The sequence below is a fragment of the Alosa sapidissima genome, chromosome 12, assembly GCF_018492685.1.
Source record: "Alosa sapidissima isolate fAloSap1 chromosome 12, fAloSap1.pri, whole genome shotgun sequence".
In the NCBI taxonomy this organism is placed as follows: Eukaryota; Metazoa; Chordata; class Actinopteri; order Clupeiformes; family Clupeidae; genus Alosa; species Alosa sapidissima.
In genome coordinates this window covers 30,106,839-30,121,482 of record NC_055968.1, presented here as the reverse complement: position 1 = coordinate 30,121,482, position 14,644 = coordinate 30,106,839, and the positions used below count along the sequence as shown (strand labels likewise).

The following is a 14,644-nucleotide window of genomic DNA, read 5'->3' as shown; positions in this document are numbered from 1 at the left end:
ATTACCACTTTCCCTAATTGGAAGCCATGGATGAACAGTGATGTCAGACTCCTGGTGAAGGCACGAGACATCACATTCAGATCAGGGGATGCTCAGGCCTATAGCTCATCCAGGGCTAACCTGAAAAGGGGAATCAAAAAGGTCACGTCAAGAACAACTCTGACCCCTGACGCATGGGGCAAGGCATCCAGGCCATCACAGACTACAAACGTCCTCAGGGCCTGTGCTGTGCAGCTGACTGAGGTTTGGACTGACATTTAACCACTAATCACTAGCCCAGGTATCTGTCCCCGCATGCTTTAAAGCCACCTCCATCATGCCGGTACCAAAACACTCCACTGCAACGAGCCTTAATGACTTCAGTCCAATTGCACTTAATTATCATGAAGTGCTTTAAGAGGCTGGACCTTCTTACCACCCTCACTGGACCCCTTCCTATTCGCCAAGTTCACCATCGTCTCTTCTTCCTGAGACTAAAGAAGGTCCACCTGTCTCCTCAGATTTTGGTGAACTTTTACAACTGCACCATTGAGAGAATCCCCACAAACTGTCACAGTATGGAATGGCAACTGCTCTGCCTCCGACCGGAAAGCATGGCAGAGCGTGATGAAAACTGCCCAAGGCATCATTGGTTCCTCACTCCCCTCCATCGAGGCCATTCAGGGCAAGCGATGCTTACATAAAGCGCACAGCATCATCAAAGACTGTTCTCACCCCAACTACAGACTGTTGTACCCCACTCCCCTCCAGGAGTTACAGGTCTCTCCACACCCGAACCAGAAGGTTCAGAGGAAGCTTCTTCCCTGCGGCCTCTCACCCTACGCCCCCCCCCCCCCTCCCCTCCGTATTCATGGGTTTCATCAGGGTTCTTTCCACAGGTGTATAAAATCAAGCACCTTGATTACGAATGCAGACTGCATGGTGCTTGATTAATACACCTTTGGAAAGGGACCTGATGAAACCCATGAATACTGTTGTGACCAAAGATTCTAGAGCGGAGCTGTTCTAGAATCTTTGGTTGTGACTGATGAATGAATGAAAGAGAAACAGACAGGGAGACACGACATACTGTAGGGGCAGTGACAGCACATGTGCTGTTTTTTTTATTCAACATGAATTTCATATGATCTATCAATAAAGCATAACCATTTATATTAAAAAGCAAACGAAAAGACTAACAGTTCTTTCTCTCTTTTCTCAAGGAGACAGAAAACTTGGTAGTTTGGTAGGAAACCTTTACAAAGACTTATATAGCTAACCATGGTGGTGTACACGGTAATGCCTACCATGGCATAACGGAGAACCCAATAACAATGACTGGGAAACTTAAGGCTGTTTAAGTTAAGTTTTTGATTCAGATAGAGACTGTTTGGCTAATACAACTATTGACAATGTGGGCTCTTCAAGGATCAATACTGAGCAATCTGTGCTTAAAGATTACATATACCGTAAACCATCATATGAGAGCATCTCACCCTTGTCCTTTTACTGCCTTAGTATCCATTACAATTATACAGGAAGCAGAGTCTGTTAGTACTGCAGAAGCAGGAGAGAATACACCCTTACGCACACACACACACGCACACACACACACACAACAAACACACACACACACACACACACACACACACACACACACACACACACAGAACAAACACAGACACACACACACACACACACACACACACACAGGCACCTACCTACGCAAATACGCAGGAATGCAGTTTTAATATTATGTCTGAACATGCAGTTAGGTTTGCTGGACTTCAAAATATATAGTAACAAAAACATATTTATAGCAGCAACATACCAACATCCATCAAACACACACATGCACACACACACATACACACACACAAAGAGACGTCTCATACACAGACAGCCAGCGCAAACACACATACATGAATGTTTGTGAGAACACTTCTACAGTTGCAGTGCCTTCAAAAGAGGAAGTTGAATAAATAGTGGTTGAACAGACACCTGTAACAAAATTGTTACTGTCAGAAACAGGCTGGCATGCTCAACACCAAACACTCAAACACACATATTCCAACACACATACACACAGATATACACACATACATACATACATACATACATACATAGGAACACACACTTACACACACACACACACACACACACACACATGAAGTGTCTGGTTTGGTGAAGGTTTGATTAGAGCATGAGGTCTGTAACCGATGGCAACAGATCTGCAAGCTCGGTCTGAAGGTTGTCCATCTTGGTGATGGGATTGTCACGGAGGTCAAGGCGGGTCAGTTTTGAGCAGGAGGCCAGCGGTTTCAGCTGAGAGATTTTGGAGATTTCTGGAAGGGGGTAGGGGGTCAAGAATAATGCTGTATCTACTGTAGATGTTCCTTTAAAATTACCCTTAAGACTGACAACCTCAAAGCTCAGAGAAACTGTGTGTGTGTGTGTGTGTGTGTGTGTGTGTGAGAGAGAGTGTGTAGGTGGGTGAGTGAGTGAGTGTGTGTGTGTGTGTGTGTGTGTGTGGGTCAAGGATAATGGGGATCAAGAATAATGGCATATCTAGATGTCAGTAAAATTACCTTTATGACCGGTAACCTCAAAGCTTAGGAAAACTGTATGTGAGCTTTTGTGTATGCAAGAGTGTATACTGTACATGTGTGTGTATGTATCTGTGCTTGTGTATGTCTCCTGAGCAACAACTGCTCATACAAGGATTCAAACTGTCTCCAAATTTCTCCACTGTTTCCATAGGACCCAATAGAGTAGCCAAAAATGCTCAGGAACATTGTGCAGCAACATTGCTCAAAAGGTTACCTCGTTCATCACCAGCTTAAGAGTTGGTCGTCAAGGTGACGATAATTGGCAGAAACTCACACACATTGGAATGGGGACCTGACCGGAACAGAACCAGAACCAGTGATCACCTAAAGCTCTGGACAGACTCGACTGGGGCGGCTTCTGGGCACGTGCTGTCACGCCAACCGGTCTACTGGTTCTGGAGTCTGTCGCTGTACACACACAAAAAAAGGGTGGCTTGCTCTGCATGCTAAAGGATACGGTTATTGTTCAGGCACAACTCCTCCAGCTTGGGCAGATTGGAAAGGCCCTCCAAACTCTCGATGAGATTATCCTTAACCTCAAGGACCTGAGGGCCACGGAGAGAGAATGAGACAGAGAGAGAGAGATACAAAGGGAAAATATTTTTGATTAAGGGCGCACTCACACTTGGCATGGTTGCCTTGTACCATGTTAGAGCACGGCTGCCCCCCTTTCTCACTCCCCTGGCCTGCGTTCAATAGGGTTGGGTAGTACTTGGTACTTTTAATGGTACCGACTGAATTACATCGGTTTTTAATCAAATATCGATTCACATTATCGGATCAAATATCGATTTCACATTAAATCAGTGGTGTAGTCTAGTTAGCTGTAGTGGGTATACTGTGATCAACCCCACATGTTAATACATATCCTTGCCTATTTTAAGTGGGTATACTGAGATGGTGATGCTTTTTAAGTTGGTATACTGCGTAGTCCTGCATATCACTTAGACTACACCACTGCATTAAGTCAATTGGTGCCACATTTTGGTACGAAAGGAGAGTGCATTTGGGTGAGACCAGTGCAAAATGCAGATGCATTTTTTTTGCATTACTAGCAGTATATCACTTTTGGCGCCGTTTTGACTTTTTTTTTTTAGAATGACTCACAGTATCGGAAAGAAAACAGTAAACAAGTAAACAAAATGAAGAGATTTACAGACAAAAGTGAAATGTTTCCATAAACTTGCTACTGTATACTATCTAACATTTTACTATTCGCTGTTCTTAGTTGATATGAGAACTATTTGGCTTTTCTCTCTAGTCTAGTTACGTGTTAAACAATGATATCGGATGTGCTTCTCCTGTCGTTACATGATAATATCTCAGCAGCTCAAGAGTAAGTTAACGTTGCTCTGTTACAATAGCACAGTTTGTGCCAGCAGTTAGCTGCTTAGTCAGAAATAACGATGGTGCACTGTGGTGAAATGACACGTTAAATAATGAATAAACTTGTTTGTTTTTTATCTTCATGTGTAGGCTATAGTTTAGGTGACAGGTCTCTCTCACCTCTAAGCACTGCAGCATTGAGAACTGTGGTGGAATCCGGGAGAGCTGATTGGAGGAGAGGTTCATGTGAGTGACCAATAGCAATTGGTCCAGGTGACACAGGGTGGTGAGGTTCTGCCATAACCATAGAGAGGAGAGCAATGAGAGAGAGAGAGGATTAAAGCTGACAAACATACAACACAGAGGCAGGAAATAAGAAGTATGGAATGCAAACAGATAATAGGAACGTGTGAACCCGCATCAAATTTAATCATAACTTCTTATCACCACTGGTAACAAAACAATATCTTGATCTTCAAGTATATCAGATGTTGAGGAAAATGTAAGGCATGAGGCATCTTCACATGAGAAAAAATGTACAAATATGCTAACACACACCTTCTCAGAAATGCTGAAGACTCTGACCTCGGCGTACTCCATTTTGAGGATGGTGTTCTCAATCATGAACTTACTGCACAGGTCACTGTAGTAACTGGTTCGCATGGAGTCCACTTCCTGGCAGTGCGAAAGAAAGATGGGGTGGAGGTAGTAGCAACGCAAGGAGATGAAGACAGACATTACACATCATAAAGGAAGAAGTGAGATATGTCTTTTATTTGCATATAGCTCCTGTTGGCACGTGTGTGTGTGTGTGTGTGTGTGTGTGAGTGCGTGTGTGTGTGAGTGCGTGTGTGTGTGAGTGCGTGTGTGTGTGAGTGCGTGTGTGTGTGGGTGTGGGTCGGTCTTCCTGTCTGTCCCTTCATTACCTTTAATTTCTCAAAGTGGACCAGCGTCTGCCTCTCATAGCCCAGAGGATCCAGGGCTCTCATCAGGAGGACGATGGTCAACAGACACCCTTCAGAAAGAAAGGGGCAAAAGAGAAAATAAATAATGGCAGTCAGTGTTACCACCACAAAACCGACTTAACCCCCTCTGGACACACACACACTCCCACACACACACTAATTCTCTAACTCACACACACACACACACACACACACTAATTCTCTAACTCACACTCACACTCACACACACACACGCACACAACACACACACACACTCACATTTGTTCTCTGGCTCCAGCTCCATGAGCTGGTTGCAGGACGTAAGCTCAGACTGCAGCACTGAGGTCTTCTCCACAGACAGCTCGCTCCTGAGGCAGAGGGCAGGAGGAGACAGAGAGGAGGAGACAGTGGAGTAGATGGAGGAGGAGGAGACAGTGGAGTAGATGGAGGAGGAGACAGTGGAGTAGATGGAGGAGGAGGAGACAGTGGAGTAGATGGTCAATAAACAGGAACACCCGGTACAGTACATGTTACATCACTGAAGATGGAGATCAGCTCATACCATCTCAACCAGCATGTACCGCTTATCTGCAACTGACAGGGTGAGTAACCACACACACACACACACACATGTGCGCGTACACACGCGTACACACACACACACACACACACACACACACACCACTACCTGAAAAGCTCCTGGTCTGTGGCAGAGTCCCTGCACCAACTCTCAGGTCGACCTAAACACAAGTCATGTAGAGCCAGAATTAGATAGATTAATAGATAGTACTAAACCCCTCTTCTACTTTTTACCCCCCCCCCCCAATAAATGCACAAATAGGCTGACACCAGACATAATTTCACTGCATTTCTTACTTCCAGTAACTATATGCATGTGACAATAAACTTCCTTGTAGATAGATAATCTTGTCTGAAGTGGTAAGCACAATTAAGGAAAAAACACATGTGCACTTACTCACAAAACATCTGTGTGGAGGGGGACGACAGACCTACGCAGGCAGGCAGATAGACAGACAGACAGACACACACACACACACACACACACACACACACACACACAGCTTACTAGAGTAGAGGGCACACTCTCTCTGCGTGTGCTTCTCGGTCCAATGCACGGTGAGGTTATGCTCATTGTTGATGTCACTGATGGTGCCTGGGGGAAGCTCACAAATCTGACCACAGAATCAAGGACACACACACAGTTCTGTATGTGTGTGTGTGTGTGTGTGTGTGTGTGTAGGACTGAAACAGCAGTCTGCATTTTTAGTGAGTTGAATACGCTATTGCAAAACCTTTTCTAAATCACAGCCACCATTTTTTGTTTTTATTTCAATATAACCTTTCCAGGTTAACCTTTCCAAATAACCCAGGCCTGTCTCAAGGCGGCTCAAGGACATCTCATGACCTTTGACCCAGTCAGAAAGGATACCCACACCGGGGTGTGTCTCACTGAGGGCGGGGCGCTCCTCCACTCCACCCGCTGCAGCTGCCCATCCAACACCAACATCAGGCCCACCGTCTGAGCCTGAGGGGGAAAGGGGGAGGGAGAGAAGGAAAGAGAGATAAGAGAGAAAGAGAGAGAGAGAGAGAGAGAGAGAGAGAGAGAGAGAGGGAGGGAAAAGTGGGAGGAAGAGACAGATTATAAGAGGTAGGGAAGCGAGAGGAGGCTGTCAACAACCAACTGACTGCATGCACCCTCAGGGAAAAACAACAAACAGCTTGCCGTATTTTTTCCAAAATGATGAAGTCATCGGGGAAAAGTGTCAATATCTTTGGCCATAATGAGCTAAGTTAATGAGTGGAACACCCTGATGTTCTCAAAATTAACTTCCTACACTGATTGCAGGGTCTACATTCTCATTGACGGCTGTGTCTGTGGGTCTTTCTGTGTGTGTGTGTGTGTGTGTGTGGTAGGTTAATTAGCAACAGTCAGTAGACTACCTGATCAGCCAGAAAGGATTCATGTCCTCCAGCAAACAAGTCAAATGGATTTGTGTACTGGAACTTTTCAGCAGAAATATAACGTAATGTTCTGCAAATTAATAAGCGTATGAAGACTCTTTAAAAATAACAGACCAAGGCATGTTCATGAGAGTGTTTGTCTAACACATCCGTCAATCTTTGCCTGAACATGCGCTTCCATGCCATAAACAACACAAGCTTGCTTCCCTTACACTAGCTTCTTTGTTAATGTCAGAAAGAGTGTTATTAACTTGCGTATCATGGAAACATAAACAAAAGGCTATGAAAAACTATGCAAGACATTTGATGAGATTTCAGTGGGTTGTTGTATTAGGTGGAGAGAAGTTCCATCAGACACGGTTAACTGATTAAAAATGACTCATGGGTTATTAAAAACCGTCAATGAACTGGCCAGCAACAGAGATGATATGGGAATCTGGCCAAGTCAAACCAACTGAGGAATTTACCTCTGAAATGTGCTGTGCAGTTAGTGGGGTTCTTTCATCTTCTTAAAGATCAACACTCAAAGGCTTTTCAAGAACTTTCCAGGCCAAATTTCCTCAAATTCAAGGACTTAACATGGCCATAGTTTGTGACACAGATCAAGATCAATAGGCTACGAGCACAAAAGGCTCTTGGTGAGCTTGTTTGTTTCCGGCTGAGCCAGGTGTGTTTGAACCTGCCACTATTGTAATTAGTGTCTACACGGATCCGGTTGTGTGTCACACCTAGTGAATCAGCTACAATAAAGAAGGATTTATGCGTGTTATTATTATTATTATTATTATTATTATTGGTACAATATATATCGAGATATTCAGTATTAGAGTGAAGATGTAAAGAGCAGAATACAACAGAAGATACCGTTACAACACAGCTAACGCTCCTCATGAGCTGCCTGACGAGCCTTTCGTGCATGTAGCCTATTCATTGTTACACTATCAGGCATTACAGAAGCTCACTGACAACATTTAAAATGGCTCAACGTCTCTCAATTGTTCCATGTTACAGTGATAACAGGCTATGTGGTCTCTTCCCTTTTCTAACACAAAATAAATTATTTCAAGCACTTCAAGTTTTAGGGATTGTAAGGGGAACCCTGAGCCTGACCCCTGAACCCCATGGGAACCCTGAGTTTGTCACATGGGTCCTACCTCTATGTGCATAGACGTTAAATCTGCTTATGTGTGTCCAGCCAAATGTAGACATCAAAAGATTAAGTGATGCAACTCCCTAAAATGCAGGTCTACCATCAGTGTAGGAGTTTCTCACATCACCAAAGCAGAGGACAGCCTACCAATTTCAAAAATAAACCAAAGGTCTCTCTTCACTCAAGTCCCTTTTGAAATTCTATTTTTCATGCACAACTTAGGCCTACAGACAACAAGGTGACAAACTCTTATAGGGGGAAACATGGCAAAGCATTTTAAAGATGCACTCCGTAGTTCAGTTTCGGTTTTGCACTCAACTGCTAAATAAAAAATGCACTCCACCCTTCCTTGCTCCAGAAGCTCTGTGTTGGTGGTTAGGCATGTTTGTGTTTGTGTTTGGTTTCTATTTCCAGAGGCAGCACTGTGTGTATAAACACCAGTGGTTATTTCAGCGCAAACACAAACGGGACAGCTAGCAGTGGTTCTCAAACTTTGTCATTGTCACTGTCACTGTCATTCCCCACTTTGGAAGTGGGGAATTTTCAAGCCCCATCTGACCCCATCAACTCGGCAAAATGGTAATGTTGAAAAAAAAATGGTTCCGCGTTGCATTTCCTGTCTTGGTGCGCTGGATCAGATGCTATTTTAATTCATATGTGTCGGTCTGTTTTTGACGCCTATGCTTGTGTGTGACTATTTTGTTTTGAATCTATGACCTTTCAAAACAAAAGAAAGGCATTATTAAAGATTAACAACAACAAAAAAAAAAGTCCTCCTGTTCAACGTGCCCCAACTGCCATGCCTCTGTTCCCCACTAGTGGGCCCCGCCCCACACTCTGAGAACCACTGAGCTGGAGGAACTGGAGAACTAGAGAAGCAATTCTAGTATATATACTCTTTTGATCCTGTGAGGGGAAATTTGGCCTCTGCATTTATCCCAATCCGTGAATTAGTGAAACACACTCAGCACACAGTGAACACACAGTGAGGTGAAGCACACACTAATCCCGGCGCAGTGAGCTGCCTGCAACAACAGCGGCGCTCGGGGAGCAGTGAAGGGTTAGGTGCCTTGCTCAAGGGCCCTTCCGGTTACAAGTCCGAAGCGCTAACCAGTAGGCCACGGAATTCGCTGGATTTGACAAAAGTATGAGTTTCAAATCAGCATCTAATTATGTTCACTGGTAATTAAGCTCATCTGAGGCAAATTCTAGTACTTAACTACAGGTCAGAACCAATGACAAAACTAGCCTTAATACATTTACCAAGCTCAGTAGTTCTACATGTGGTAATAACACAGGTCATATTTATGCTTTTCCGACCCATGTGCTTTGGTAATCATAAGTTCCTGTTATGTTGTGTATGTGTGTTGTTCTTACATTGACGGGTCTGGAGAAAGCCACCACAACTCGCTCTCCTTCGCGACTCATGTATACACAGCTGATCATCTCTTCACGCTCCGCTGAGTGAAACACACATGGGGGGGGGGGTCAGGTAAGATATATGAAGGTGTTGATACACACAGATCCACAAAAACAAACAACCTTGAGCACACTGGAAAAACACACTCTCTCTGACACTGACACACACACACACACACACCTCTTCCCAAAAGCCAGCGGTAGTAGAACCAGGCACTCTGATCATTGGGGTCGGTGAAGAAAGCATTCTGTACCAGCTCGTACTCTAAAAGAAATAAATATAGAGAGCTCATGGAGTACATGCAGACCACTACACAGCAAACGTATAACTCACATGTTATGCACATCACGTGCACTGAATCAGACAGGGTATGCAACGGAGTACGTAATGGTACCCATTAGGCTACAATATGTACTACTACATTCATGCGATGGTGTGTGTGTGTGTGTGTGTGCGTGTACCTTTGAGCAGCTGCTCCTCACAGACGCGGTGGGAGTGGGTGTGGGGGGAGTTGGGTGGTGAGCTGTTGGGGGGATGGGGGCAGTTGGCCGGCGGATCAGGGGACTGTGGGTGCAGCAAGGGCAGGAGGGTGCTGCGATAATGCCAGCTGGAGTAGTTGGAGAAGTTAGACCCGATCAAACGATCGGTGAACTGCAGCTCCTGCTCCACCGGCACGCCTGATGCCTTCACCACCATACGGCGGTAATCCCAGCAGTGGACTGAAAATGAGAGACGGACAGAAAAAAATATTTCAGAATGCAAGAGACACCTTTATTTGTTTTGCTCTCATCACCTGCTCCATATCTGTCTTTTGTCTTAAATAGTCTGTCAGATTTATTCTTGTTGTTCCAGGACTCCCTTGGAATAGAGATTTGAATCTCAATGGGACTCACCTGGTTGAAGCACAAAGAATAAAAAAAGCAAAGCAACAACAGCAGCTGTGCTGAAACTGCTACACATTTCCTGTTGTGATATTTCTTCTATTTTCACCTACTCATTTCCTCTCTAGCAATTTCCTCCATCTATACAGTAGTTTCACTCCTTTCCCCCCCACCATTTCCTCCAGGGACATTAAACCTGCTTTGTGTGTGCAGCCAAATGCAGACGTGAAAAGATCAAGTGATTCAACAACGCCCTGAGATGCAGGTCATCATCACTGTGGGAGCTTTCCCAGAACAGAAAGTAACGAAATACGTTTACTCACGTTACTGTATCAAGTAGTTTTTCTGTGTATTTTGTATTTTTTAAGTAGTTTATAAAATCGGTATTTTAAATTTTACTTGATTACATTTTGAGTGAAGTATTGTACTTCGTTACATAAAAAATCCCATCCGTTACTTGAGTAAAAAAAAAAGTTAAGACTGTTTAATTGAATTGGCTGCCTTCAAGTCTTTCTGGAGCTTTCTCCGAGTGGTCCTTGGCTCTTGGAATTGACCATCCTTCTGACTCCCTGGTCAGAAATATTGCGAGGAGATCCTGCATGGCACTGATGTTTCTTCCACTTGCAGATAATGGCTCCCATGCTGCTTACTGAAGATTCTGAAGTTTTGAAAGGCATCTGTGTAACCAGTTTCATTGATATGTTTTGGCACAATAAGGTTGCAAAGGTCTTGGGAGAGCTTTTTGCTTTTATCCATCATGAAATGTTTCTTGTGTGACACCTTGGTAATGAAAAACCTTTTTATAGCCCATCAATATACTAACCAAGCTTATATTAATTTGCACAGATAGAAAGGATAACTACTCTAACTACTTACAGATTCCAGCTCGTTCCTTCCATTTCCTTGCCTTAGTGCTTTTTCTTAGCTTGTTCAATACTTTTTCCCTGTGTTATTCCACTTCATTACACATGACTCTACTTATGGAGTTGTTTGGATTTTTTATGTGTGGATTACCTGAGTTATTACTAATGCCTGGTGAAAATGTTGTACCCCCCGTATTCCACTTTTCAAGGGCCCTCTCCTCCATTGGGGCCCTATACTTCCCACTCTCCCCCCCAGTTTGACGCCCTTTAATCTGCTGAACCTTCTGCTCGTTTCCAAATATAAAAAAAACTCCCTGCAACTCAACATTGGCCTGCCTGCCTCAGCTGCCTGTGAGGGGTTTTTTAGTTGTGCTGGATTACTGTTCACTGCAAAGCAACGCAAGGATGAGTGCAACTAACTTCAATCAAAAAAAATCAACTTCTGCTCTTAAAGGAGAACTCCGGTGATTTTTCACATAGATCTCCATTTCTCAACGTCACCGAGTACTGTCGGTATGAACAAAACTGAAACAATCGGTTTTACCTAGCTCAAGTTGCTGCAGCTACAGCGCTACACACTGGGAGCATGAACATGGCTGCCTTAGCTGCTGGCTGCAGCAACTCGAGCTAGGACCAAAGTCCTTTTCAGGCAAGTACCTCCACTCGGCGGCCATATTGCAACACTTTTTGGGCACTTATCGTGCATCTATTTTGGCAGAAATGTGTGTGCGTAAGGCTTCACGACACCAATCTTGCTCCAGCAGCGAGATCACAACAGATGATTGGCACGATGTCTTCACAGCACACCACATGATTGGCTCAATGTATTCACATGTCAACGTTTTGCCGCGGAAGGGTTGTGATATTTGTAGACAACTGACTAACCCCATGCATTACTATGGAGGATTTTTTGAGTGCTGTATCTCCTCATTAGAAAGTCTCTGGTAAAACTGGTTGTTCTGGTACCCCCCCCCCCCACCAAAAAAAAAGTAACTAAGTAACTTTTACTTAAATTAACTACTTTTTACTTTTACTTAAGTACATTTTCAGATCGGTATTTTAACTTGTACTTGAGTAATATTTCATCAAAGTATTGGTACTTTTACTTGAGTACAATACTTTCATACTTTTTCCACCTCTGAGCTTTCCTCCAGGGACACTCACAGTTACGGTCGTCAAGGGCCAGGCACTCGTCACACAGAGCGAGCTCCCGGACCCAGTTGGGACGAGGCTGCCGGCCACACACCCAGCCGCGGTGGTACCAGCAGCCATACGACTTGGGGTTGACGCGCAGGCACGCCTCCAGGAAGACCAGCTCGGCGTCGTACTGCTTCTGCACCTCATCCTCCTCTCTGAAGGGGGGAAGAGAGGGAGACAGAGAGAGAAGGAGAGAGAGAGAAGGAGGATAGAAGAGAAGGAGAAAGAGGTGTGAGAGGGAGATGAGTATAGATGAAAAAGAGCAGAGGCATTGGAGAAAGTCGAAGAAAATAAGTAAAGGATAATGTATAGAACGCCGGTCATTATTGGGAAAATAAGTCCCAACAGGGCGAACCGGACCCCGACGCGCAGTGGAGGGGTCTTGTTCCGCCCTGAAGGGACTTATACATTATACATTATCCTGCTTATTACACGGCTACTTGCCAAACGAAACAATAAACTCCCCACAATATAACTCTTTCGCCTACATAGCCTATAGCCTATTTGTTACCGTTCATTGTGGCTTTTGCTGAGAAACAAATAGTTTGCAACAACACACGCTGAACTTGAATCAAACATTCTTTAGAACACAGCTGATCAACCGTCTGCTTTTCACTTTTGAATGAAGTTCCAGTAGTTGCGGAGTGATATGAAAACCTGAATTAGAAGCACAAACTCTGTTGCCATTGACAGCGGTCATTCAGTCGAAGATAATGACCGCTAGAAATTTGAGAAATCCCATTCAAATCAATGGAGCGTTCTACTTGCATTGTGAAGAGCCGTGTAATAATAAATAATAAATGACAAGTGAAAAAAGATGATAAGACATTTGCTACTTGAAGAGGTAGGATCTGTATTGTCAACCTACAGATGACATGGCATGCATGGGGGTTGTAGTTTTCTTACTTCACTGTCTCCAGATACATCAGAATCTCCCTCCTGTAGTTCCACAGTGTGGCAAAATCTGGGTTAGCTGACAAGAGCTGCTGGGTCAACTGCAGTGCCTCATCATCCATTGCCCCATCTTTTCTCTACACACACACACACACACACACACACACACACGTACACAAAAGAGCTGTGCTCAACTCAAAGTAGAAGTGCTACCCCTCCCTTTCCATTTCATCTCCCACCGCCCTAGTTCATACAGTAAGTGTCTTGCCTTGTTGAAGCAGGCATCCCGTGTTGCCACGTAAACCTTGAGCTTCTTCTCCCTCTCTTTTCTCTTCTCCTCCTCCTGCTGGGCTGTAGACTTCAGCTTCACTCGTCCGTGCTACACACAGAGGAAAGGAAGAGGTGGTTAGGAGTACAAGGATGTGAGCACAAATTAATGATTCATAAGCCAACAGAGGAAAGGATACACATCTCATAAACTCATAAATGAATGAATCACGTTAGCATGAGCAATTGCAAATTCAGCACTTACCATTGTTGGGAAATGGCAGATGATCAAATAAGTAACGTTAATTCAATCTGAAAATCAAAGACATACACACAAATTATGTTTGTTTAAGTGTTTTGCTAATGCCAAAAAAATCAACTGGGTCCTTTCTATCCACCCATGATACCCTACAAATTACTAGCCTATATTGATGTTACGCCCAATCCTTGTGTTATTTTCTGTCTAACTATAACGACAAAGCTACTTCCAGTTTAACAGGTGAGACTGTCTGAGTCAAACTGGAGTCTGAACCACTATCAGACAAACAGCCAGCCCATCATTATCTCTTTCAGCATTCCAAACGTGTTTTGTGTCTGGGGTAAAAAAAGGCACTGAAAGATGCGCTGTCTTGTCACGATCACTTACATGACTTTGCCAGGCAATGTCGTTTCGATGCGCTGGTCCTCTGCAAAAGGGCAAAGACAAATTGGAACAGTTATTCAGGGTGAAGTAATTTTGCCGTCTGTTGACGTTTCTGCCTCTGACACGGCAACTACTACAATCAAGGGATCGGGCACTTCCGTCCCTTTGCAAATGACGTCAGAGCTCCAGACTCCACCACGCCCTCTACTGTTCATTACATTACATACATGTTCATAAACTTGAGAGCCAGCTAACTAACGTTCCTGAAGTGCACATCAAAATGTTTTATTATTTCTTCAAAGGAAATGGTCTCAGATTCCATTAAGAATGGGTAGTAGGTGTCTATGCCATGTAGGCTACAGTTTTTTTTTTTTTTGCTAAATGTGAAAATGTAACCGTCCATTGCAAAACTTGATTTGATGAGAAGGAGAAAAACAAAAGTTCCATAGGCTACACGTTTTCAGCGTTAGCCTATTTTTAAAAACATC

At 44.0% G+C, this 14,644-nt stretch overlaps 1 protein-coding gene across 3 annotated transcripts; it reads right to left on the bottom strand.

Moving 5' to 3' along the window:
• Window positions 1-1,066: 1,066 nt before the first annotated feature.
• rabggta (Rab geranylgeranyltransferase subunit alpha) lies at window positions 1,067-14,301 on the bottom strand. Of its 3 annotated transcripts, none has more exons than XM_042057343.1 (17): window positions 14,160-14,301; window positions 13,779-13,825; window positions 13,515-13,625; window positions 13,259-13,383; window positions 12,320-12,507; window positions 9,873-10,130; window positions 9,592-9,675; window positions 9,369-9,451; window positions 6,309-6,404; window positions 5,946-6,051; window positions 5,547-5,598; window positions 5,138-5,226; window positions 4,841-4,929; window positions 4,473-4,589; window positions 4,095-4,208; window positions 3,046-3,133; window positions 1,067-2,324 (listed from the first exon to the last, which is right to left on the bottom strand). In XM_042057343.1, exons 2-17 carry the CDS (start codon window positions 13,779-13,781, stop codon window positions 2,176-2,178), a joined length of 1,752 nt encoding a protein of 583 aa, XP_041913277.1. In that variant the 5' UTR covers window positions 13,782-13,825; window positions 14,160-14,301; the 3' UTR covers window positions 1,067-2,175. The 3 variants fall into 3 exon arrangements, with proteins under 3 accessions (XP_041913277.1, XP_041913278.1, XP_041913279.1); XM_042057344.1 differs by lacking the exon at window positions 14,160-14,301 and adding an exon at window positions 13,937-13,965; XM_042057345.1 differs by lacking the exons at window positions 13,515-13,625; window positions 13,779-13,825; window positions 14,160-14,301 and having other exon boundaries at window positions 13,221-13,302.
• Between the last annotated feature and the right edge of the window lie 343 nt (window positions 14,302-14,644).

Coding starts and splice junctions, on each gene's coding strand:
- rabggta (XM_042057343.1), bottom strand. Junction 12,508..13,258: donor ATGTATCTGGAGACAGTGAA/GTAAGAAAACTA, acceptor TCCCCCCTTCAG/AGAGGAGGATGAGGTGCAGA. Junction 4,930..5,137: donor GCTGGAGCCAGAGAACAAAT/GTGAGTGTGTGT, acceptor TTCTTTCTGAAG/GGTGTCTGTTGACCATCGTC.